Source organism: Ascaphus truei, chromosome 8 (genome assembly GCF_040206685.1).
Source record: "Ascaphus truei isolate aAscTru1 chromosome 8, aAscTru1.hap1, whole genome shotgun sequence".
In the NCBI taxonomy this organism is placed as follows: Eukaryota; Metazoa; Chordata; class Amphibia; order Anura; family Ascaphidae; genus Ascaphus; species Ascaphus truei.
Window position 1 is genome coordinate 30,523,043 of NC_134490.1, and position 22,979 is coordinate 30,546,021.

Below are 22,979 nucleotides of genomic sequence, written 5' to 3' on the forward strand. Positions count from 1 at the left end.
TTTTCTCTACCGATAAGGGAGAGCCAGTAAAGATAAGGAGGGAGAGAGAGACGGGCTTTGCCTGTGCAAACCCTTCTTGAACACACCGTGATATCACACGGAAGGGAGCAGCCAGAGGAAATCAAACTCCCTCCCAAGTCTCAGCTCACCGTGTTTAAAAAGTAACTTTAAAAAAATGATTTAAATATATACGTATAGATGTCGGATTTTCATTTAAAAAAATGTAATCAGTCACCCAGATGTGACCCCTTAAACATGTTGCTGCCATTAGTACACGTCGGTCATAGAAGGGGCTGACCCTACTTTCAATATATCAGCCTAATAACTCTGCCCCGGTCACCAAAAGTACAGGATCTTTCTTGAAATGTGTAAAGAAAATTATACAAATTCCAGACATGGAGTTACATGGCTTTTGCTTTATTGCAAATCCAATATAGGTGGGACTCCAACTTACATACATAAAAAGGCTGCTCCAGTGACAACCCCTTTTGCCCTCCCACTTTCTCACTTCAACGCCCAAGTAGGAAACCTCATTTGAATCCCCTAGTACGTTAAATTTAGGCCATGTGGGAGACCATATTTTATTACACTGATTAGCACAGCTTTACTGTGATCTGTTTTTCATCAGACGTGCATTGATGTATAACGCTTCTTACCCAGGAGAGAGACAGCATGGATATCCCCTTCACTGCCAGAGACAGGATGCAAGCAGCGAAGGGGGTTAACTATGTCCCAATTATGCTAGATTAATAGTCACAAAAGTAATATCATTACATTGATTAATTAGTGACTTAGGTGCCACACTAGCCTTGAAGGAGTTCATTCAGAAACCGAGATCATATCAGTTGTCAGAACTCAGACTCTCTAGGGAAAAAGAATTAGGCATAATTCTTAAAACATTTCTAAATCTCTTTCTTATTTGATACCCATCACCAAGCCAAACAAAATCCCCTTGAAAAAGACTCCAGATTTTTATCCTTACATATACAGTGTATATATAAACATTTTTATCTGTATTGGGCACAATCGTCTGTCCTGTAGAGCTTACAGTCTAATTTTGAGGCCCTTAGATAAAGTGATTTTCCTTAAATTACAATTTGTTGGGAGTGAGATTGGAACTGAGGTCACCCACTTCAAAGGCAGGGACATTAGCACTAGGCCATTTCTTCCCTTGGTTCTCTTGGTGGGCGTGTCACTTTTACTGAGGGCGCCCAGCTCTTCTCTGATTGGCTGAGGGTCGCCTTCCTCGGCCAAAAGAGCCGACAGCAGGATAAGGCACGACACGAGAGGGTGCCTCTCGCTGCTCGTTCTCTTGCATACCCTGGCGAATCTCGCGAAGTGTCTCCCCAGGAGCATTGAGGAGGCGTTGGAAGAAGCTCTCACGTGTTACTGGCTTCTCCTGGCACCGGAAAGTCAACGCCACACCTGCCTGGGACTTCATCTCTCGTGAGAAGCCATCGGAGGTGCCGTCAAAGCAGCGCCCAATGGCGATTTCTTTGGCTAGCCGGGGGTTCTGATCAGTGACGGTGTAGATGCCATAGTTGTGCCCCAGAGGGTCAACAGGTGCCAGCATATTGAATGCAGCGGTGTCGTTTCCTACAGCCAGTGGAGGATGGCGTTCGAGATACTCTTCCAATAGCTTGTTGACCTCTGTGATACGGCAGCTGCCTTGTGGAGTCACCACCACCATGGTGCGATCCACAAAACTCTGATCGAAGAGCATCCCACTGCACTTGAACTCCAGGCAGGCAGCAGAATTGCTGTCCACTTCCAAGTCCCTTACGCTTCGGGAATCCCTGAGCCCGTACACCTGACCATTTGTCTGCGGGTGGCTACCCCCGATGTTCCGGGAGCGGATCATATACTCTTGTGGGCCCTGGATCCTCACTTTCATGTAGCAGGCCCGGAACTCTTGCGGATTGGGCCACCAAGACAGGTAGCTGCCAATCCATGAGGTCAAGTCCGTCTCATCGAAGGGGACCACATTGTACTCGTATTTGTCCTCTTCCACCCGGTAGAAACGAAAGTGGTTGTCCGAGACCGGGGCTTCTTCGCACCCGTGCAGATTCCGGTAGGCATAGATTGGGCCGCTGGTCTCCTCAAAGTTGTTTGGGTTTGGTTTGGCGAGGTTAACTTTGAAGGCTGTCTTTTTTCCCACAGGGTCATCGTGGTCAGTCCGTTGGTAGCCCAGCTTGGCTAAGTAGGGTTGAGACACTCCAACTATGTTAGGGTTAAGTTTAGGGGAGGACGGAGCAGCTTCCAGCTCCTCTCCTCCCATTGTTGCTGTGACATAGGCAGTGTAGGCATCAGGCCGCTGGGCATCACAGAAAGCAGGTAGACAGGCCCCATTCCTACCCGTGATCACACTGTCAAAGCGACCCCAGGCTCTTGGATTGGAAGAGAAGCCTGGCATTGGCTCTAAATTAATCAGGGTCACCACCACCCCCTCTAGCTGCTCATTAGGGATGAATTTTTCATTCATGTAGGCTCGGACCTTCACAAAGCACCTCCGGTGCTCAGGCACATCCAGGTTGAAGAGACGTCTCTCTCGTATTTCTAGTTGCCCGATCAGGAACGACCTCTCTTCTCTCCTCCGCCTTCGGCTTTCACCTGCCACTTGGAAATGACTTTCTTCCTCCCATATTCCTGTCTCTGGGTTCAAAGACCAGAGTTTCATCTCCTTGAGGTGCTGGGGCATCTTTACCTGTTCTGTATCCAGCCGCACCTCCACTCTTCCTGTCTGGAGAGGGGAATTGGTAGCTTCTTCCCTGAAGTCCACAGCAAACATTCCATAGGTGCGTAGTGGAGAGATATCTCCATCTCTATTGACAAAGTTGAGGTCGCTTGAGGCGGCAGAGGCAGTGCTAATATTCCTTGGGTCCAGGAAGGTCACACTGGCCTTGACAGTTCCTCTGTAGGATTCCCCATTGGTTTTGGTGAAAGAGTTGGGTGGTATGACCATCTCCCCCATCGGGTCCTTTCCCATTACCCCCCCAAGAGGAATGACATTGGCCATTGTAGGATCGAGATACACTGGCTCCTGTTTCCTCATCACCTTCACTTCTTGGTACACGGTGCTACCCCTTGGGTGAAACGGGAAGACTTTGATGGTCTCCACAAACTTTTCCTGACTGTCCACAAACATGACCACCAACCTTTTAGTGCCAACGGGCACGTCCATGGTGAACTCCCCCTTATATCCGGTAAAGCCTACATTTTCCCCACTCAGCAGGATTTGGGCGAAACGCAGTGGCTCCCCGGTATCGTATGCAGTCACCCGTCCTCGTACCAACACTTTAGGCTGAATGCACTGGGCACAGCCGCACTCTGCTGCCACCATGATGGGTAGACTGTAGCCTGAGCACTGCACCTCTCGCTGTTCCATGCGCTTCACGCCGCAGCAGTAGTTTGTCTTCTCTTTGCAGAGGAGATCAGAGCTGAACTGTCCCACGCACCTAGTGTTTGGACACTTGCCTACATTGTAGTAGAGAGAGCCAGTTGTGACTTGGAAGCAGTCAAAGGGCAGCTTAATAAGGTGTTCTTGGGGTGAGCTGTCACAGCTGGTTTGACCTTTACCTAGAAGCAAGAGAGGAATAACTCTACTTAACGAGATACATAACAACCTTTGAAGAGAGCGATCTATTTCTCCCCCCCAATGTTTAGCTTTTTCACTGCTAGTCTCACACTTTAGGCATTACTGGTCACATACATGTCAAAGGCGTTTCAGTCTCACGCATGAAGGTTTCATTAAGAAGGTTATTGTTGTTTTTATTTTACTCAGAATGAATTTATAAAATGTTTTATAAGTATGTCCTGAGCACAGAGTTGTGGTGACCAATACATGGTTACGTTAAGTGAAAATGGTTATACATTATATATAAAGACAGAAAAGAAGAAACACAAAAGCGCACCAAGATGAGAGATGTATATTGTATTAGCAATAATAAAAATAATAGTAACTTACATATAAAATTTCTTTAATAATCCCCGATTCTGACGTCTATCACAGGAGTAGGGCATCACATAGGAAATAGATGGGCAATCTCAGTTCTGGGAGATCAGACCCGCGCGCTGGGGCTGTCTCTGTCCTGTCTCCTATCCTCCACGTGTAGTAGCGTGGTGAGGAGGGTAGCGCGCATGCGCAGGAACCGGAGCCCTCTATAGGTGTCTTTAGGAGGCCTGTCCGTTTTTGATACCGTAGAAACGATCGGGAACGGGCAGAAACGATACACTTGAATGTGTACTGGTGGTGGGTAGTGAAACCACCAGCCACAATAGTCACGACTATTGTGGCTGGTGGTTTCACTACCCACCACCAGTACACATTCAAGTGTATCGTTTCTGCCCGTTCCCGATCGTTTCTACGGTATCAAAAACGGACAGGCATCCTAAAGACACCTATAGAGGGCTCCGGTTCCTGCGCATGCGCGCTACACTCCTCACCACGCTACTACACGTGGAGGATAGGAGACAGGACAGAGACAGCCCCAGCGCGCGGGTCTGATCTCCCAGAACTGAGATTGCCCATCTATTTTCTATGTGATGCCCTACTCCTGTGATAGACGTCAGAATCGGGGATTATTAAAGAAATTTTATATGTAAGTTACTATTATTTTTATTATTGCTAATACAATATACATCTCTCATCTTGGTGCGCTTTTATGTTTCTTCTTTTCTGCTAACATTGGTATCGCCGTCGGAGTTTCCGGTGGAAGCCACATTTGGAGGTGGGGGAGACACCTCATAACACAAGAGCAGCAAAAGAACAGAGAGGGATCAACATTCCAAGTTTAAAGAGCCAGAGCGCGGACTGAACTTTTCATTATATATAAAGACATTGCATGAAAAGAATGGCTGAAATCAGACTGATTTTGGACTTTGATAGCTTTACTCACCTATAATGGTCAGTTCGGCCACAGAGGACTTGATGGTCCCCAGTCCGTTGCTAGCTTTGCACTGGTAAATTCCAGCATGGGCTGCCTGAACATTGCGAATGATTATTCTGTTGTCGTACTTAAGTCTCTGTCTGTCCAGTAGTGTGCCGTTGTGATACCTGCATGAGAGAAGACAGGGTAGATCAGAAAGATGTCTGGCATTGTCCCTGCTCACACTTTTCTTGCCCTGAGTTTTATAATATTATAGGCTTTAGCAGTATGTGTGCTATGGGCAGGCTGGCACTGCCCACACAGTGTGTGTGTTTGTGTGTGTGTGGGTGGGGGAGGTGGTGGCATTGCCACTGCCCACATTGTAACTGCCATGTGTATAAGTAGAGGGGTTGACTGTGTGTGAGAATGCTAGACTAGCATTTCCCATGCTGTACCTGCCCCATGTATAAATATAAACGGTTAGCTGTGTATATGTATGTGGAGAAGGCAGGCGCTGCAGCCGTCCATGCTGAGCCATGTGTAGAAATTGAGAAGCTGTCTGTCCTCTTCCCTCCCTCCCAGAATCCTTTGCTCCTCACCAGTAATATTTAGTTGGGGTTGGGTTCCCCGTGGCCTCACAGCACAGAGTCACCTTCTGTCCCTGTATTTGGATCTTGGAATATGGATGCTGCACCATATAGGGCTTCTCTGAGAAGGAAGGAAAACAGACAGAACTATAGTGACAGTTATGCCTCATTGGAGACAGAATTTCATATACAGCAGGGTGACACCATGACAGAGCTTTAAGGTGCCACAGATTGACATATTGACACACCCAAAAAGTTCTGTGGACCATTAAATCTGTCACTTCCAGGGTGACATGGTGACATAGAGACTGATGGACCCTACAGGTCAGTGAATCTGTCCCTTCCCACTGTAGGGTGGCACAATGGCAATGATATAAAGGCCTATGTCCCATCCACATCAGAGTGACGATGACAAAGAGATACAAGGAACCTGTGACCCATTAAGTTAGTTTCTCACACAGAATGGTGACACAGGTTTATAAAGCAGTCATATTTTTGACTGAGAAAGACAAACTGTTTAATAACAACCAACCTACATCTTGTGGAGCACAGCTTCTTCCGGGTTACATCACATGACAACTCCCCCTGCCTCACTGCTAGGAGTCCACTTCAAATCCCCTATTAATAACACTAAATCAACATAAGGGGGGATTTTTTTAAAACCAATTATACGATCTTATACGATGTACATATCTCCATATTTTCCCTACCAAGAAAACAACAGACCCAACACAAATATCGGGAAAAGGGAGACCAAAAAGCGCACCAGCACAAACGGAGCAGGAAGAAACCAGGACAAAAAAATGATTAAAAGGGCACTTTAATGTGGCAAAAGACCCATCCAATGCATTTCGAACGTCGCAGCGTTCTTTTTCAAGGAATTTTTTTGTCCTGGTTTCTTCCTGCTCCGTTTGTGCTGGTGCGCTTTTTGGTCTCCCTTTTCCCTGTATTGCATTGAGTAGCTGCACAGCCTGCCTGCCTGCCCTACCAGGATGTGAGTATTTGCATATTTTTCAGGGGAACCTGCCGATGAGACAGATGGTGAGTGGGTTGCACCACACACCACCTGTCTTCAGGAGGATAGTACCCATTATATGACACAATAGGTACTATATCAATTGTTAGTACCCTGGTACAGTGGTCTGGCTTATTATCATTTTGAGATATACCTGCATTTGAGCGCTTCAGCTATTTTCCATATTCCAACACAAATATCATATGGAAAGCAAAGCATCTGCTGCACGTACATAACAGTATTTAACTGATGTCTTGACCGCTGTTTCTTCTTTCCTTTCAAGCTGAGTGGTCTCCTGCTAAGTTAACAAGTCTTTCAGGGCATCTGATGTACCTCACTGATCTTCTCAGTGTTGGCCTTTCATCTGAATGCAAGTTGTCATCTTGTCATCACCCTATCCCTATCTGTTTCATGATGTATAAAAGGAAGAGTCCCAATTGGCTGTCAGCTTGTCTCTTGTATTACCCTTAGGTACCTTTTAGTTTGCCTGAGATGTGTCTCCCTGATCTGTGTGGGTGGATAATATAGAATCTTGGTTGCCCTATGATGGTACCGCTCTGTCCCCAGGTATTTCAGGTGTGATTCTGCAGACAAACTCCTGTGAATGTTAGCGAGCTGTTATCTCAAACTAATATGTTTGCTTCTTTTTCTGCTGTTTTTTTTTCTTCATAATTCATTTATTCGTATTCTTGAATTATTAGTAAATTCATCTTCAACCTTCTCCCCATCAAGAGTGGAGCTGGAGAAAAACCACTGTCCAGTGGTGTGCTTCGGAAAACTAGTACAAGTCTTTATGGTCTTGACTGAGCTTTTCCACCAAATCATTTGATTGAGGCTAATTTGGACTCGATGCCATGTGACAAAGACTCCAATCCCCGGCAAATTGCCTACATTCAGACTGGAAATCTGTGGCCATGGTTGCATCACATGACAACTCCCCCTCCCTAAATTCCCTTATTAGTGACCATCTCAAATGTACATAATCTTATACCAAACTTCTCCCTGTGCTGCACATGCGCGGCCGGCAAGCCCCCATTGCGCATGTGTGGCGACAAGTTGCCAGCTACTCATGCGCATGCGCGATGGCTACTTGCCATTCAAACATATGTGGTGGGTACTAGCCATTCACAGATATGTGGTTGGTACTAGCCATTCACACATATGTGGTTGGTACTAGCCATTCGCACATGCACGGTTGGTGCTCGCCGTTCCCGCATGTGTGGTTGGCGCTCGCCGTTTGCGCATGCAGTATAACCCATAGGGAATTATGGACCAAAGTCTCCCAGGTGCAACGAATCATACCAGATTTATTAAAGGAAGAACTCCTATTATTTCAACTGGGATTCCTTTCCATTGATTAATCTGGTATTGGTTTTTTTTTTTGCCCCAGCTATGCAGCCCGGACACTTTAATAACGAGCCTCCACTAAGTCTATAAAGTGGGATGCCCGAGTCTATCGAAAGCCCAGCAGTAACTCTATAACACTTACATCACCAGAGAGGCCTGCCTATACTACACTAGCCAATCAGAGCCACGTGGATAAACCCGGTTACATTCCACGGTATATTTCCTGGCCCAGCCGGCAGCGAAAGGATTAAATTAACAGAAGTATCCTGAACGTATTCATAATCTCTATTCTGGAGCCAAGCATTGAGTTTATTTTAGTAGACGAGGATTAATGAAAATTTAATAACTTCCCCTTGTAGCTGGCACAATGTAACTGCTCCGCACATGTGGTTTTTTCCCCTCTGATTGATGTCTCGGTGCTCATGTAATGCATCTCACTCTGTGCCGCCCGGAAGACACTCCCAGTCTAACAGCTCCTTGTGCTGAGCTCCCCTGGGGACAATTACTTATTGAGACAAAGGTTTTGTCACTCTCACCCTTGGAAGGGATGCAAGGCATTCTGCATTCACTTATATGTAGATTATAATTGGAGAGTAGAATCACTTAGCAACATATAGTGTGGGAGGACTCCCTGCTGCAAAAACAATGCAAACAAACAGCACCAGATTTTTTTTTGTTTTTATAGAAATGGAATTGCATTGAAAGCGATTTTTTCCCTTTCTAAATCTGGTGCTGTTTTTTTTGCCCCTGTTTTTCAGCAGGGAGACTTTAGTATTGCTGATACAATAGATTTGTTCAAAAAGAAGTTGGACATCTTTTTTTAAAAAGGAAAGGTATACAGGGATATACCAAATAAGTAAACATGGGAAGGATGTTGATCCAGGGAGTAATGTGATTTCCAATTCTTGGAGTCAGAAAGGAATTTATTTTTCCCCCTTATGAGACATCATTACATGATATTTCACTGGGGTTTTTTGTTTGCCTTCCTCTGGATCAATAAACTGTAAAATATAGATATAGGATAAAGTATCTGTCGTCTAAATTTAGCATAGGTTGAACTTGATGGACGCATGTTTTTTTTCAACCTCATCTACTATGTAACTATTTAACTATGTAACTAGCGTTTCCCGAGTCCTGAGAAGTCAAGAGGGACAGAGTTTCCCGCCAAGTTAAAGAGAGACAGAGTTTCCCAACAAAGATGAAAGGATGCATGGTGGCAACGATGTGCGGAGACGGTTGCCTGGTGGCACGAAGTGTGTGGACACGCCCTCCCTTCCAGACTCTCCAGTCACAGTTTGGGGATACAGATCAATATGGGCCACGCCCTCATCCTGCTGGTTTGTTAGGGGAGGGACTGAGTATTACAGAGAGACCGAAGCACGTGGAACAGGGAGTGACTATATCATTCACTCGTGATTGTGTATACACAGAATTCCCACAAGCTGCTTGTTTGGATGTCAATGTCCAGGAGCAGCCTTGTCTAGCACTGTCAAGTGTGCGGAGTGCGAATTATCTTACATATAGGGACCTGAGCAAAACCGATGGATATGGCCCTGAAAGTTCTGCAGAAGTTCTGCAGAACATGATTCACCTCCTCCTTATACCAGTCGACCTGGATAAGCAAAAGAAGGACGCGAACACGGGAATTCCACCCCAGAAGAGACGAGCAATGCCGTCCCTATCCCTACAGTTGCTGAGATGCTTCTAGAGACCATTTCGCTACACTACCTAGGAGGTAATCGAGGACCCACCTGAGGTTCCGCGAGTGGTGGAACCAGTAGGCCACATTGATGTGGCTTGCTCCATTGCTATCGGAGATTGTGTGGCCTCCTGTGACTCCAACAATTGAGTGCCTTCTCTCCCCTCTATGGGGAAATTCCTGGTATCTACTGTGGATTTCACCACTTAGCCACTTCAGAGTCCGGGGAAACCCCCGCAGTAGAAGTCCCATGGCAGGGCGGATTTGCTGCAGCAAGTTGCCCAGAAGTTGGTATGACACGAATGGTGTCTGGCCAAGAGGGTAAGGTGAAACAATGGTGGGCAGGGGGCCCTATGAACTCTGAGGAGGAAAACAAGGCCTATATACCGCACACTGAAGAACTAGATGATTGTTTATTTCTCAGTGATGATGTATAGTGGGCATGGTTATGACTGAGCTTCCCAAAGAGAAGCTATTAGTCTGGGTTCTACACGGTGCTCCGATGGGCCGTAAGCTAACACGGCTGAGTCTGTCTGATCACATGATCCGGGATCGGGTCAAGGAGACCTGGCGTTATGAGTACCCATTTGTGTATGGGGATACTATGAATATAGTAGATATGTCCAGAAAACATTGATTACAATGTAAAGCTAGAGCTCACATTTCTTAGTGTGGGCATGTCCTGCTCGAATCAAAATCAGGATAGAGTAGATAAAATAGTGAGAATATGGCACTTTGGTTGGAGCATTTATAAAGACCGGTTGAGTATATAGACGAAAAGGGTGCTAGACGGGTTCACTATGTGGAAGTACCTGATGGCAAGGGTGGTATGGTTAGGACGCCTGATCCAGACCATAATTGGTAGTCTGTGTATTACTGCTCACCTACTGTATGTCCTGTAAGTGTCTGATCCCGTCTTGGTAAGATGTCACTGCAGTAATGATTATGCTCACTATGGTTTCATGTGTACTACATTACCCTCTCCGGGACCGGCGATATATTGTCTTTTGCACCCACTGCTATGTATTACACATCCCCCCTGGGGGTCGCGCCCCACAGTTTGCGCACCGCTGCATTAGACTATAGGATGTGGTAATATAAGAGAGTACACCCTTGCTGTACATGTGTGTATAGCACAGCTACCTGGATAAGGTACAGTGCTCAAGGTTAACTCTGTTTATGTGTGAGGATATTTAATGTTATTACAGGATGTATATAACTAAATGTATATACTGTATGTGTATTCTAACAATGTTAATATGTATCTATGCAATGATAGGGGCAACATATGGTTTAGTTAGGGAAGAGTGTAACACCCCTCCAAAAGGCTTACTAACATAGCTGTTGTATGCTGGGCCCCACCCTGGGTTGCTATGGGGTTCCAGGAATCATACGGGGGTATTTAAGGAGGAGGGACTATTCTAGTTTCCAGGAGGACAAGAGGAGAGGAGCCTCAGGGAGAGTAGGTCAGTAACATTTCTAAAGTAATAGCACAGACCAGGCCCCCCTGTTTATTATGTTGTAGATAGGGACAGTACCCGTTAAGTTAAGATCCCTGAAAGAAGGAATGGAATCCAGAATAAGTAGTGAAAAGGTATACGGCACGCCATAGAGGGCTTCAGGAAAGAGAGCTCCCGGGTGCCGGCGGATCAGCTCTAACTGCGGATCAGCGCTAATATTCCTCATCAGTCTGTATGGAAGTGGCAATTCCCAAACAGACAAAAGGTATTGGGTCAAGTAAGGAAGACCCAACAGGATCCCCGTACAGGCCCAGAGTAATCGGATTAATACCGATAACGGTTCTAAAGCAACAAGGGGGACCGGGTCCCACACTTACACAGAACTAAGTCAAAGTACCCTAATTTAAGTGGTAAGAGTGGGCACTGATGGAAGAACTGTATTCCCGTGTGTCTATAATAAAATCCAGTACTACGTTATTAACATGTGTATGAGCCGTCCCTGTGCCTGGGGACACGAATAAATGACTGCTGTACTATAAAAGTTCCTGGCGCCCATTATTATGCTACCTTGCTACCTCATCGCCCAGCCGCCTGAATCCAGCCCCTGAGTCAAGGTAACCCATGCGGAGTAGCCATATAATACACCCCCCAGATGTAATCTCCCTAGAAGCCGGGCAGGCAGGGTTACACAGGGATATCCTGAAAACCTGTCCCATTGGTGGCCCTTGAGGACAGGAGTTGATCACACCTGAGGTAGATGAACCATGGATGCATAATGATTATTACTGAACTATCCGCTATGTATATATGAGGACTTATCGGGACAGACATACTGTAAGTCTAGTACTAACAGTTTAGGTTTGCCAAATATCTTTCTCTCACCCTCTCTCTTTAAAACAGCTTCAATGTAGGAGATGCTGGACCCATTCTTTATGCTCGGCAAGGTAACTGGAGAGAAGCCATCCATAAATACAGTGATATTGGCACTACCATCTGCGCAAACACTGGGCACTCTGAATTGGCCATGCAGGTCCGTCGTGCCAAGAAGCTCGTCTTTCAGGAACACCTTAGCGTTGTGCAGGACCGATCCCTTAATATTGCAGACTTTGCCCACCAGAACGTGGCTGGCACAGGTACAACGATTGCAGGCCGCGTTGGCATGACCTGTGGCACAAGACAGGTGGCAGCCTGGAAGAGAAAGTTGAAGAGCCATGTGGGTATGTGCAATACAACTGCTTGTCAATAAGGTTGTAGCACCAGTGTAGTTACCCCTTCATCCCTGAAGAGGGCCATGCTGTAATATAAAGCAGCACTAAGAATTACTTCACACCCCCATTTATTAAAGGCTTCTTCTATTTAAAGAATGGAACCCTTACCAATTATAACACAAACACACAATCCATACTATTATTACCAAGTATAGAAATGCTGTAGAAAGTATACATATAGCAGATATTTTAAAAGTTCCTGTGTCTTTAAGATGTGGCTTAGTGGTAAGAGGTCTTCCTTTGAATCCCAGCATCAGATCCTTGTGACAGTCACTGTATTTCCCTGTGCCTCAGGCACCAACATTAGATTGTCAGCTTTTCAAGGCAGAGACTCACTGTGCATGCTAACATTTTTGTACATGGCTACATACACGGCCAGTTCTATATAAGAAACGAAAAGTATTATTATAATAATGATTAATGTCTCTGAAATTCTGTATAATACCTCAGTTCCCGTAAGGTGGGAAATGAATGTTCACAGTAATAGAGACGGTGTTGCATGAGTGAACGACACAAAGACAAGGCGCACAACGCACATAGTGAAGTAATGTAAATAATGATAAATTTACTAAAAGGTTAAAGGTTCTGCGTACATCAATAATGAATAAAACAAGCAGTTGGTTAGTGGGGTTACCACACAGTAGAAACAGCCGGAGTGTCAGCTCTTCGACGGAGGCGGTTCAGGCAACAGGAACAAAGCCGACATCAGCCAGGACAGGAACCTCCACGGACTCTTGGGTCACACTCTGCTCGTCTCAGGGTAACCAGATGGTAAGGCTGGTAGGATGTCCCATTGCGGAGTACAGAGACCTCCGTCAGTCCCACAGTTCCGGCTTGGAACACTTGCAGTGCGCCGCTCAGTGCGATCGTGCGCTTACCGATGACGTCACAGGATTCTCCTCTGTCCTGGCTGATGTCGGCTTTGTTCCTGTTGCCTGAACCGCCTCCGTCGAAGAGCTGACACTCCGGCTGTTTCTACTGTGTGGTAACCCCACTAACCAACTGCTTGTTTTCTTCATTATTGATGTACGCAGAACCTTTAACCTTTTAGTAAATTTATCATTATTTACTTTACTTCACTATGTGCGTTGTGCGCCTTGTCTTTGTGTCGTTTTTCCATTCGTAGGGGTGTCGAGCCACCCCCTCAAGAAGGCTGCAGACGCATTATAGTGACCTCCTTCACAAAAGGTTCAATCACTCCTTACATGTGTTATTGTGTACAATATCACCTTATACTGTGTTTAATGTCCAGCACTTAATGTGGGAATATGTTTTAGCTGCGCACTGATCATCTTTTCCAGTTGCATGAGTGAGTGCTTTTCTATAATTGAAACTCCAGCAGAGCCTGCAATGTGGTCTGGGAGAGTGGGAGGCATCAGCTGTGGAGTTCTCTTGCTCCCAGAACCGAGGGACAGAGTCAGGGGACAGCTCCTACCTCTGCACGGTGACCCTGCACACTTCTGAACTTGCAGTGGCCGTCCGACGCACGGGCTCTTTTTGCTGATGCAGGTCCGGCGACGGACCCGTTTCCCCCCTCCGCAGGTCCTGGTGCAGGGGGTCCAAACTCCCCAAGGTGCCCACTTGCCCTCTGTGTGGGACAGGCATAAAAAATAGTGTCATATACATATAGAAGTTAAGTAGAATAGCGCATTCAAAATTAGTTCCACAGCCTTAACTAATCAGACTGCTCAATTCTGTAGCTCTCACACCTCTTTATTTGATCACTGCGAGTGCTTAACAGAGCTTGTAGTGATCAGGACACTGAGGGAGTGTCCCAGGGGTAATTTGTGTTACTGTATTGCGCAAGGAGATTTCATTTCAAGATCATTTCTCTCTCTGTGTCACGGTGTCACTACTGTAGGAGGGAAAGACTTTGAGTCCCTCTATCAACTTACTGTGTGACGGTCACAGGTGATTGTGATATTGTGTTAGGAGGACAGATAGAATTGATGGGCGACACTACCTCCCTCTCTGTGTCGCTGTCACTCTACACAGGTACGGACCACTCCATGGGTCAAAAGGTGCTTCAGCCTGTGCCACTTTTTCCATCTCTTGGAGATGTGCAACACATTTCTCACACACATTCGCAACCGACTAAAATATATCATACCAATATGAAACCATCACAAAGCCGGTTTACCTTACTTTGATCCCAAATGCTACAAAAACGGTTGGTAATTTGTTTGTGAAAGTGTGCAGAAATCGGTGACAATTTGCGAACGCTTGCAAGTTGTGCGCAGGAAACTGAATTTCTTAGTCCTGCGAAGTGACTTCGCTGGAATGTTTTCACTTTAAAGCACGAAAAGACACGGTAAATAAAACTTGTCTTATCTCCTTAACGATTGTGTTCAATTGCACTACTGTTAAATAACACGCCAGTATTATTAACCCAACGCATTACGGGTGCAAAAACGCCTGCTACATCTGCAGTTTAGAAATTCAAGGGAAGTTCTAGGAACTAAACGGAGACAGAGTTGCACGTCTCAAACCCAGCGGAGGTGAAGCATTGACACAAGCTTCATTGTGTGGGAGGTTCTGAGATCCATCACTCTCTGCTTGTCACCTGCACAGGGACTGGAGCTGCAGACCCTCCGTTCCGTGGCATCTCCGACGCATTTCGGAAGGTTGAGGGTCATCACCGGCTGGACATTGATGCAGGAACGCTGCCTGGTCTGGATCCCTTTGGTTCCGCAGCCTGTTTGAGAGCAGGAACTCCAGGATGACCAATGGGACCAATACAGCTGATCTGAAGTGTGTAGAGAAACCAGAGTAAGGGTGACATTAGTTTCTAGCCTCATGGGTGACAGCAACTTTAACTCAATCTAAATAATGCACACACGTAAAATCTGATCAAACACTGTTTAGTATATTAGTGCCTATATTATATAGGTAACAGCAGTATGACACAACATCTGCATTTCAAGGAACCCACATCTCTCATTTTACCGGGAAATTAAGTATCAAGGGAAATAGACGGTATTTCTCATATCATAATAATGATATTAACACCAATTATAATAATTTTTCTCTTATTGGGCTGACCATGTACGCATCATTGTATACTGATTTTTTGGAAGCACAGTAAGTCTCTGCTCACAATCTAATTTTCGGGAGATAAAGTTACTTGCCTAAAAGTTATACACACACACTAAAACACACACAGAGCAGCCTGACTCAGATACACACACGCACGGCTAGAGTGGAGCAGGAACGCAGCAGAACGCCATTCCGGCACTTATTTTAGAAGCGAGAACACCATTCCAGCAAGTCCTGCAGTCACTCTGCCTCCTTCCCCAGGTTCAACCTGGGGAACGTGGGTGCAAAGCTAGTCACCTGCCGAAGTGGCCCACCCTTGCAGCCTGAACCCACAAGTTAGGCCCAACCGGAAGTCGGGTCCAACTTCCGATATCGAGATATCGGCCCTGGGTGGGCCCTCCTCCATCACTGAGAATATCCGCCCAAGGGTGGGGAGGGGAGAGGGGGGAAGGAAGTAGTAACAGAAGGTGGTTAGGGAGTAAAAAAGGGGCGGGAGGAGGTTAGGGAGTAAAAACTGGGGGAGGGGATAGGGAGTCAAAACGAGCGACGGTTAGAGAGTAAGAATGGGGATGTTGTTAGAGAATTAAAATGGGGAGGGGTTGTTAGAGAGTAAAACTGTGGGGGTGTTAGGGAGTGAAAAAGGGGGAGTAAAAGAGAGGGGAAGTAGCGTGAGAGAGGAGGGAAGAATGAGATGGGGGGAACAGTATGAGAGAAAGGGGAGCATGTGGGGGAGAAGCTGGCAAGGAGGGGAGCATGTGGCGGAGAAGCAGGTGAGGGGGGAGCATGTTTGGGAGAATCTGGTGAGGAGGGGAGCTTGTGGGGGAGAAGCTGGTGAAGAGGGGATCTTGTGGGGAGAAGCTAGTGAGGAGGGGAGCATGTGGGATAAGCTGGTGAAGAGGGGAGCATATGGGGGAGAAGCTGGTGTGGAGGGGAGCATGTTGGGTGAAGCTAGTGAGGAAAGGGAGCATGTGGGGGAGAAGCTGGTTAGAAGGGAGCATGTGGGGGAGAAGCTGTTGAGGAGGGAAGCATGTGTGGGAGAATATGGTGAGGAGGGGGCATATGGGGAGAAGCTGGTGAAGAGGAGAGCACATGGGGGACAAGCTGGTGAGAAGGGGAGAATGTGGGGGAGAAGCTGGTGAGGGGGGCATGTGGGGGAGAAGCTGGTGAACAGGAGGGCATGTGGGGGAGAAGCTGATGAGGAGGGCATGTGGGGGAGAAGCTGGTGAGGAGGGGAGCATGTGGGGGAGAAGCTGGTGAGGAGAGGGGCATATGGGGAGAAGCTGGTGAAGAGGAGAGCATGTTGGGGAGAAGCTGGTGAGAAGGGGAGCACGTGGAGGAGACGCTGGTGAGGAGGGGGGCATATGGGGAGAAGCTGGTGAAGTGGAGAGCATGTTGGGGAGAAGCTGGTGAGAAGGGGAGCATGTGGAGGAGAAGCTGGTGAGGAGGGGGGCATGTGGGGGAGAAGCTGGCAGCTGCACTTACCCAGCGGGCACTGAAACCTGACGTGGTAGTTGGAGCAGATCCTGCCTCTTCGCTGCTCCCTGTTGATGCACCAGAAGCCTCTCTCTGGACTGGAGTGTACAACCTCCTTTGTGTCCTCAGGGGCCACCCATTCGGTTGTTCTGGCCTCAAGGGCGATGGGTCTGGCACACAATCGATCCCTGTAATAGAAGCGTATGGCCTCCAAGGTCTCATAATCGCCTTCCCCTCCAGGGTGGTCTACATTAAACCAGGAGGTCCATTCGGTGGTACCTGATTGGGGGGTAGAGTTAGGTGTTTGGATCGTCCAATGGCAAGAAAGAGAGAAGACATGGAGTTTGAGAAGAGACTAATGGATGGGTGAGAAAAAGGAGATTGGATCCAAAAAGAGGAGGAATGGAGGAGAGTGGTAGAGCTGTAGGAGAATAGGAGAACATTAGAGATGAGGAAAAATGGGGAGAGTGCAGGGTGAGAGGAGTGGAGAGAGAGAGAGAGAGAGAGAGAGAGAGAGGTGACACAAAAAGGGTGGGGAAGATATAGAATGAGAGGAGAGTAGGGGGACAAGAAATAGAAGTGAGAGAGGTAGGAGCAAGGAGGGAAGGAAGAGGAGAGGGAAAGATAGGGTGAGGAATAAAAAGCACAAGGGTGCACCTGTCATGTCCAGATTTAGGAGGGTCATGGGACCTGGCCTTGTCCCCCCTCTCCCTGCAGGAATCTGTGCTTGTTTAACTTCATCCCTGTGTGCTCCTACAGGAAGATACATTTGATAGGGGTAAAAAATCCCATAATACATTATTTCTCAACCCGCTCTTCAGGGACACACCCTACTGACTTCAGCTTCTCCATGTAAGCACCAAATACTGCAAGCTTCTGAGTAGTAAGGCATTCCCACCTAGCGGTGTCACACTGGGGTATTAAAGGCCCACAGTGGGAAACAAGCTGTAGAGCCATAATACATGTCATTGTTTTAATAGGGTTTGCACTTCAATATATAGTATGTACACAGATCCAGACTTCTATTCACTTGTGCTTATATACATACCGCATAAGTACATAGTCTTGGAAATAGTTACACGTATGCATACTGTACATCCATACAGAGACACAAAGCAGACTAACTCAGCTACACACAGACAATCATACACTGATACACACAGAGCAGACTAACGGAGATACACACACACACTAATATGCACAGAGCAGACTGACTCGGATACACACACATACACTGATACACATGGAGCAGATGGAATCAGATACACACACACACACACACACACACACACAAAGCAGACTAACTCAGCTACACACAGACATACATACACTGATACACACATAGCAGACGAACGGAGATACACACACACTAATACGCACAGAGCACACTGACTCGGATACACACACATACACTGATACACAAGGAGCAGATGGAATCAGACACACACACACACACACAGAGCAGACTGACTCAGATACACACACATATATATATACTGATACACACAGAGGATACTGACTCAAATACACACACACACACACACACACACACACACACACACACACACACACACACACACACACACACACACACACACACACACACACAGCAGACTGACTCAGATATACACACACACACACTGATACACACAGAGCAGACTGACGGAAATACACACACAACAGATTGACTCACGTACTACACACACACAATTACACAACAGCAGACTAACTCACTGCAGCTGCACTCGCAAACAAGCTCAGATGGGTTGCACTGTAACTCTAAATAATAATAATTAAACATAAATGTGAGAAGTGGAGATATATATATATATATATATATATATATATATATATATATATATATATATATATATATATATATATATAAATGAAAACAAATTATATACATAAAAACCCCATAGAGCATATTACTGCACAATTTTAATCTTGCGTTCAAGGAATACCCTTTAATGGGCATTTATCTTATGATTCATAAACCATCATAGCCCAGTGTTTCAAATGATATCATTTTGTACAGTATACAGGACTCTTATCCGGGTATATTGATACTTAAGTAAATAAAAGACTTGTTCCTTATGAGATGGTAAATGGGATTCATAGAATTCTGCAAAGCAGTGTTTCACTCACTGTATGGAGCCAGTGATATGGACACTGCTGCTCTTAGCTGGCTGATCTTAGGCTGCGCCCCCCGTGCCGCTGACCGTGCTCATGCTTGAGTGGTGACGTCACCAACTCTCTAAGTATGAGCGTTCGGCTGTCCGTCAACTTTTTCAGTAAGCGTGAGCGAGGGGCGTGGCCTAACAGTGACTGGCGCTGATTGGTTGAGGTCACGTGACCCTTCAGCGCGCCTCAAACTCAATTTTATCTGTCTCGGCAAGCACCTAGCGCCCTCGAGCGTACGTGCACAGGCCACGTGAGCGTGGCTGGACAGATTGAAATTGATTGTGCTGACCACGCTAAGCGCCAAGCACAGTCAGCGGCAGCGTGGGCGCTGCCTTAGGTCGTTTGCTCACATCTTTAGTCTGCATTTACCGAGTCGAAGAAGGAGCGTCTCAGTGAGTAAAGACACTGACTGTCACGGAGTTTGAAGCAAGAGAACATGGTTCAACTCCTGGTGCTGTTTCCTTGTGACATTGGGCAAATCACTCCCTGTGCCTCCGGCACCAAAAACATAGATTGTAAGCACCATAGGGCCGGGACTGTGTCTGTAAAAATGTCTAGCAGGACTATACAAGAACAACCCATTATTATTATTATTTACATCCATCATTGATTGGTGTATTTGCACCATTTCATGAGGAGACACCTACCTGCTTCTGTCTTCCTTCCGCTGGAACCCTGAGAATTGCTGGGTTAATAACTCCTCGCTCACGCATAGCTTTTCTCTCTAATTATAGCGAACGTTACAGTCCTCCGGTGCTGCCGTATTTAAACTGGGCTTTTGTTGTTCTCGGACCCGTTCCACGTGGCTGTGCTATGGGAGATTACCTTAGTTCAGGGGGGCTCAACTCCAGTCCCCAAGCCCCCCTAACAGGTGATGTTTTCAGGATATCCCAGCTACAGTACAGGTGGCTCAATCAGAGGGGATTGAGCCACCTGTGCTGAAGCAGGTATAGCCTCAAAACCTGACCTGTTGGAGGGGGGGGCTTGAAGACTGGAGTTGAGCACCCCTGCCTCAGTCTGCACTTATAGTCCTGGCTACAGCGCGCCGTGTCAAAACAAGTACATGTAATCCGGTGCGACACAGCGACCAAAATCGCCGAAATCAATGGATTTTGATATTTACCGCGATGGCCGCACGACGTGACTGCAATAAGCCAATCACATAGCCTCTACGTGACGTCACCGCCCCTTGCAGCCAGCGACATCGCAAAAACTCAATTACAACTTTGGCGACGGCAACGAGTGACGTCACCGGTCGCGTCACCTTCAATGTCGCCTGCACTATAAACTCAGCCTAAGTCTAGACTCTACTGAGTACTCAAGATTTGGGGAGTCTCCCAGTCATTCTGGATCTTCAGGGTTAACCTGTTGCTGGGGCCCCTTGGGGAGTTTTCTGGGACCTAGCTGGCCCGTCTGTCTGCTCACGGTTTTTGACGCACGTAGGAAGTATCAGATTCTGGATCTCTGTCTGCTTTCCCCTCTATTCTTAGCTTCAAATAAACTCTGCCAGTTCAATGGGAGTGTAACCCTCCCAGGCTTCCAATCTCTATCACATATAATACATTTGATTGACAATATTTTTACAGTCGAGGCAGACGCAAGCAGGAAATTAGAAAAGGCACAGTTAAAGTAAACAATTTCTGGTCCTTTATTCACTGACTGCAGAGGTTTTGTGTATAGGATTTACTGAGGTCTGGGTTTAGGTTTTCTGTCCTAATTTAAAAAGGCTGGGCTGGCTCAACTGGCCAAAGTCGGAACTGAATCTTGAAGCTCCTTCGACCATTACACCCCACTACTGTCTTGCTGGCAGAGTGGTTGCAGAGAGGATTAAGCCCAGCCGAGCTGTGTAGGTTTAAGGTTTAAGGCTGTCAGCACCTAATACAAGAGCAGCATATTCCTGAACATGAGTGAGTGCCGATATGATGTAGCCTTGTGGGGCACAGCGGCTGTGTTAGAATTTGATTCATATCCAGTCCCAATAGATTCAACACCAGTGCTTAATTACCAGCTGGGTCTCATTACGCTTTTTATGAAGTGCCCTTAACACAGGACAGTGGCACGGACCAGAATGCTTTGCAGCTAAACCAATGTCAAGGGGCTAGTGACACATGGGAAGTAATGATGTTGATTAGCTAGCTTCAGATGGTAAGGGAAATGGTCAACCCACAGGTGAGTTTTAAGGTGCAGTCGCCCCAATATGACCCATTTAGAAAGTGAGCGCCATTTGATGCCCTTTAAAGCAGCATAAACAATCTTATTGTTGTTTCAAGCTGATTTTTTCAATTGTATTTTAATGTTAAAAGGCCTTAAGCCTGCGTTGGAGTGTTCACATGAGTCCTGCTTTTTAATCTTACTTTTCCCACTCCACTAGGCAGCAATGAGCTGTTTTCCAAGCAGACTACAAAAGATCTTATTACAAAAAAAATGTATTGGAATCTTCTCAGATAAGACTCTTTGAGGACTACTTGTGTCACTAAGTGAGTGGGCTTAACAGCCATATTAATTTAGGCAAAAGGCTTTTTAAAATTTTTTTTTTTTTTTTAAATAAAATACACCGTTTCAAAAAATTAGGCAGCAAAGAAAAAACTAGAGATGTTAAAAGTGAGCATAATCATGCAGGGGGAACTGTCCCTTTAATAACCAAGTATCACAGACATTAGTTTCTACAGCTAAGGGATGTATGTGGATATTTATATATCAGTTTCCCAGGTTTAAAACTAGTTTAGAAGCAACTCCAGATTTATCCTCCCCAAGGCAATGGGTGCAAACTGACCCAAAAGGAAAGATTTCCCCTGCATCAAGGACTATGGGGGTATTTAGAAAAAAGTCCCTCAGCTGCTATACTGGGGCAAAAAAAAGCTATCCCACCAAATTTAACATTAAATTCAGTAGGATTCACGGTCTTTGATAAATATGGTACCTTTTTATTGCCCAAGTGTAGCAACCAGGAAACTCTACTAAATAGACACCCACATTTTCTTGATACATGGTCCCATAAGTGAGAAACCCGGCTGTCTCCCTGTGCCAAAGAGAACAGAATTCGGATTGTAAGCTTTCCAGAGCAGGGACTTGCTGTTCCTGCAAAATAAAATGCTATGTACCGCGCTACAAACACTGTCAGTGCCATATACAAAAAAATGAATACTGAGACGCTTACAATCACAAGTACACGAGACTGTAGTGACTTTTTCAGGGTCACAAGACAAGAGGCTGGTACTGGCATCTCCCACTTCAACGGACAGTGTCGTATCAATTTCTTTTAGTTCCAGCCAAAGGGAATTGCCTGTCCCTGAATGTGTTAAATATTTTAAGGACAAATATTAGACCTAGAAGAGAAACGGGAATGACCCATCGTATTAACCCCTTTGCTGCCAGAGAGGTTAAGAAAGGATGTGATATACTTACCAAAGGTGGCTGAAAAGTGCAGTAACACAGACAGGAGCAGGGCAGGCTGGCAGGCTGGCATGCCTGTGCCCAGTGCCTGCTGCGGGTACATGACCGGTTCAGCTCTCTGATGCTCTGATGCTGGCCGGACAGGTAGCGAGGAGCTCACAAGATGCTGAGCTTGAAACGTCCTGTGCTGCACTGAGATGAGGAGTCTGATTGCAGGAGGCGAAATAAGAGACCTGGCTGGGAGGATTGTCAAAAGGAGCTGAGCTGGAGGCAGCTCTCTCAGGATGAAAAACCACACTACCACACTACAGCGTATGTGTGTGTCTCCCTGGGAGTTTTCCTTTTCTTTCCCCCCCCTTTCACTCACACTTTTAGACTCTCTTTTTCTCGCCATCATATGTTCTAAGTGGCTGTGTCACTGTGTCACTGTGTCACTGTGTCACTGTGTCATTGTGTCACTGTGTCACTGTGTCAATGTTTCACCTTCAACAGACGGGAAAGACTTACTGGCCAAAATGTACATTTTGTCACTGTGTCATTGTGTAGTGGGAGGGACAGGTTCAGTGGGTCATATTTTCCTTTTGTCACTGTGTCACCCTCCAACAGGAGAGGCAAATTCAGTGTCCTACAGGTCCCTTTCTGTCATTGTGTC

The 22,979-nt window shown here is 46.3% G+C and overlaps 1 protein-coding gene across 2 annotated transcripts; it reads right to left on the reverse strand.

The window, feature by feature from the left end:
- Positions 1–401: 401 nt before the first annotated feature.
- Positions 402–22,612, reverse strand: CILP2 (cartilage intermediate layer protein 2). Of its 2 annotated transcripts, none has more exons than XM_075611101.1 (9): positions 22,340–22,612; positions 17,408–17,503; positions 16,760–17,029; positions 14,805–14,987; positions 13,677–13,829; positions 11,856–12,161; positions 5,465–5,573; positions 4,896–5,053; positions 402–3,576 (listed from the first exon to the last, which is right to left on the reverse strand). In XM_075611101.1, the coding sequence occupies exons 1-9, from the start codon at positions 22,428–22,430 to the stop codon at positions 1,199–1,201; spliced, it is 3,744 nt and encodes a 1,247-aa protein (XP_075467216.1). In that variant the 5' UTR covers positions 22,431–22,612; the 3' UTR covers positions 402–1,198. The 2 variants fall into 2 exon arrangements, with proteins under 2 accessions (XP_075467216.1, XP_075467215.1); XM_075611100.1 differs by having other exon boundaries at positions 17,408–17,506.
- Between the last annotated feature and the right edge of the window lie 367 nt (positions 22,613–22,979).

Coding starts and splice junctions, on each gene's coding strand:
- CILP2 (XM_075611100.1), bottom strand. CDS start 22,430: ATGTACCCGCAGCAGGCACTGGGCACAGGCATGCCAGCCTGCCAGCCT. Junction 14,988..16,759: donor CAGGTTTCAGTGCCCGCTGG/GTAAGTGCAGCT, acceptor TACACACTTCAG/ATCAGCTGTATTGGTCCCAT. Junction 3,577..4,895: donor GGCCGAACTGACCATTATAG/GTGAGTAAAGCT, acceptor TCTTGCTTCTAG/GTAAAGGTCAAACCAGCTGT.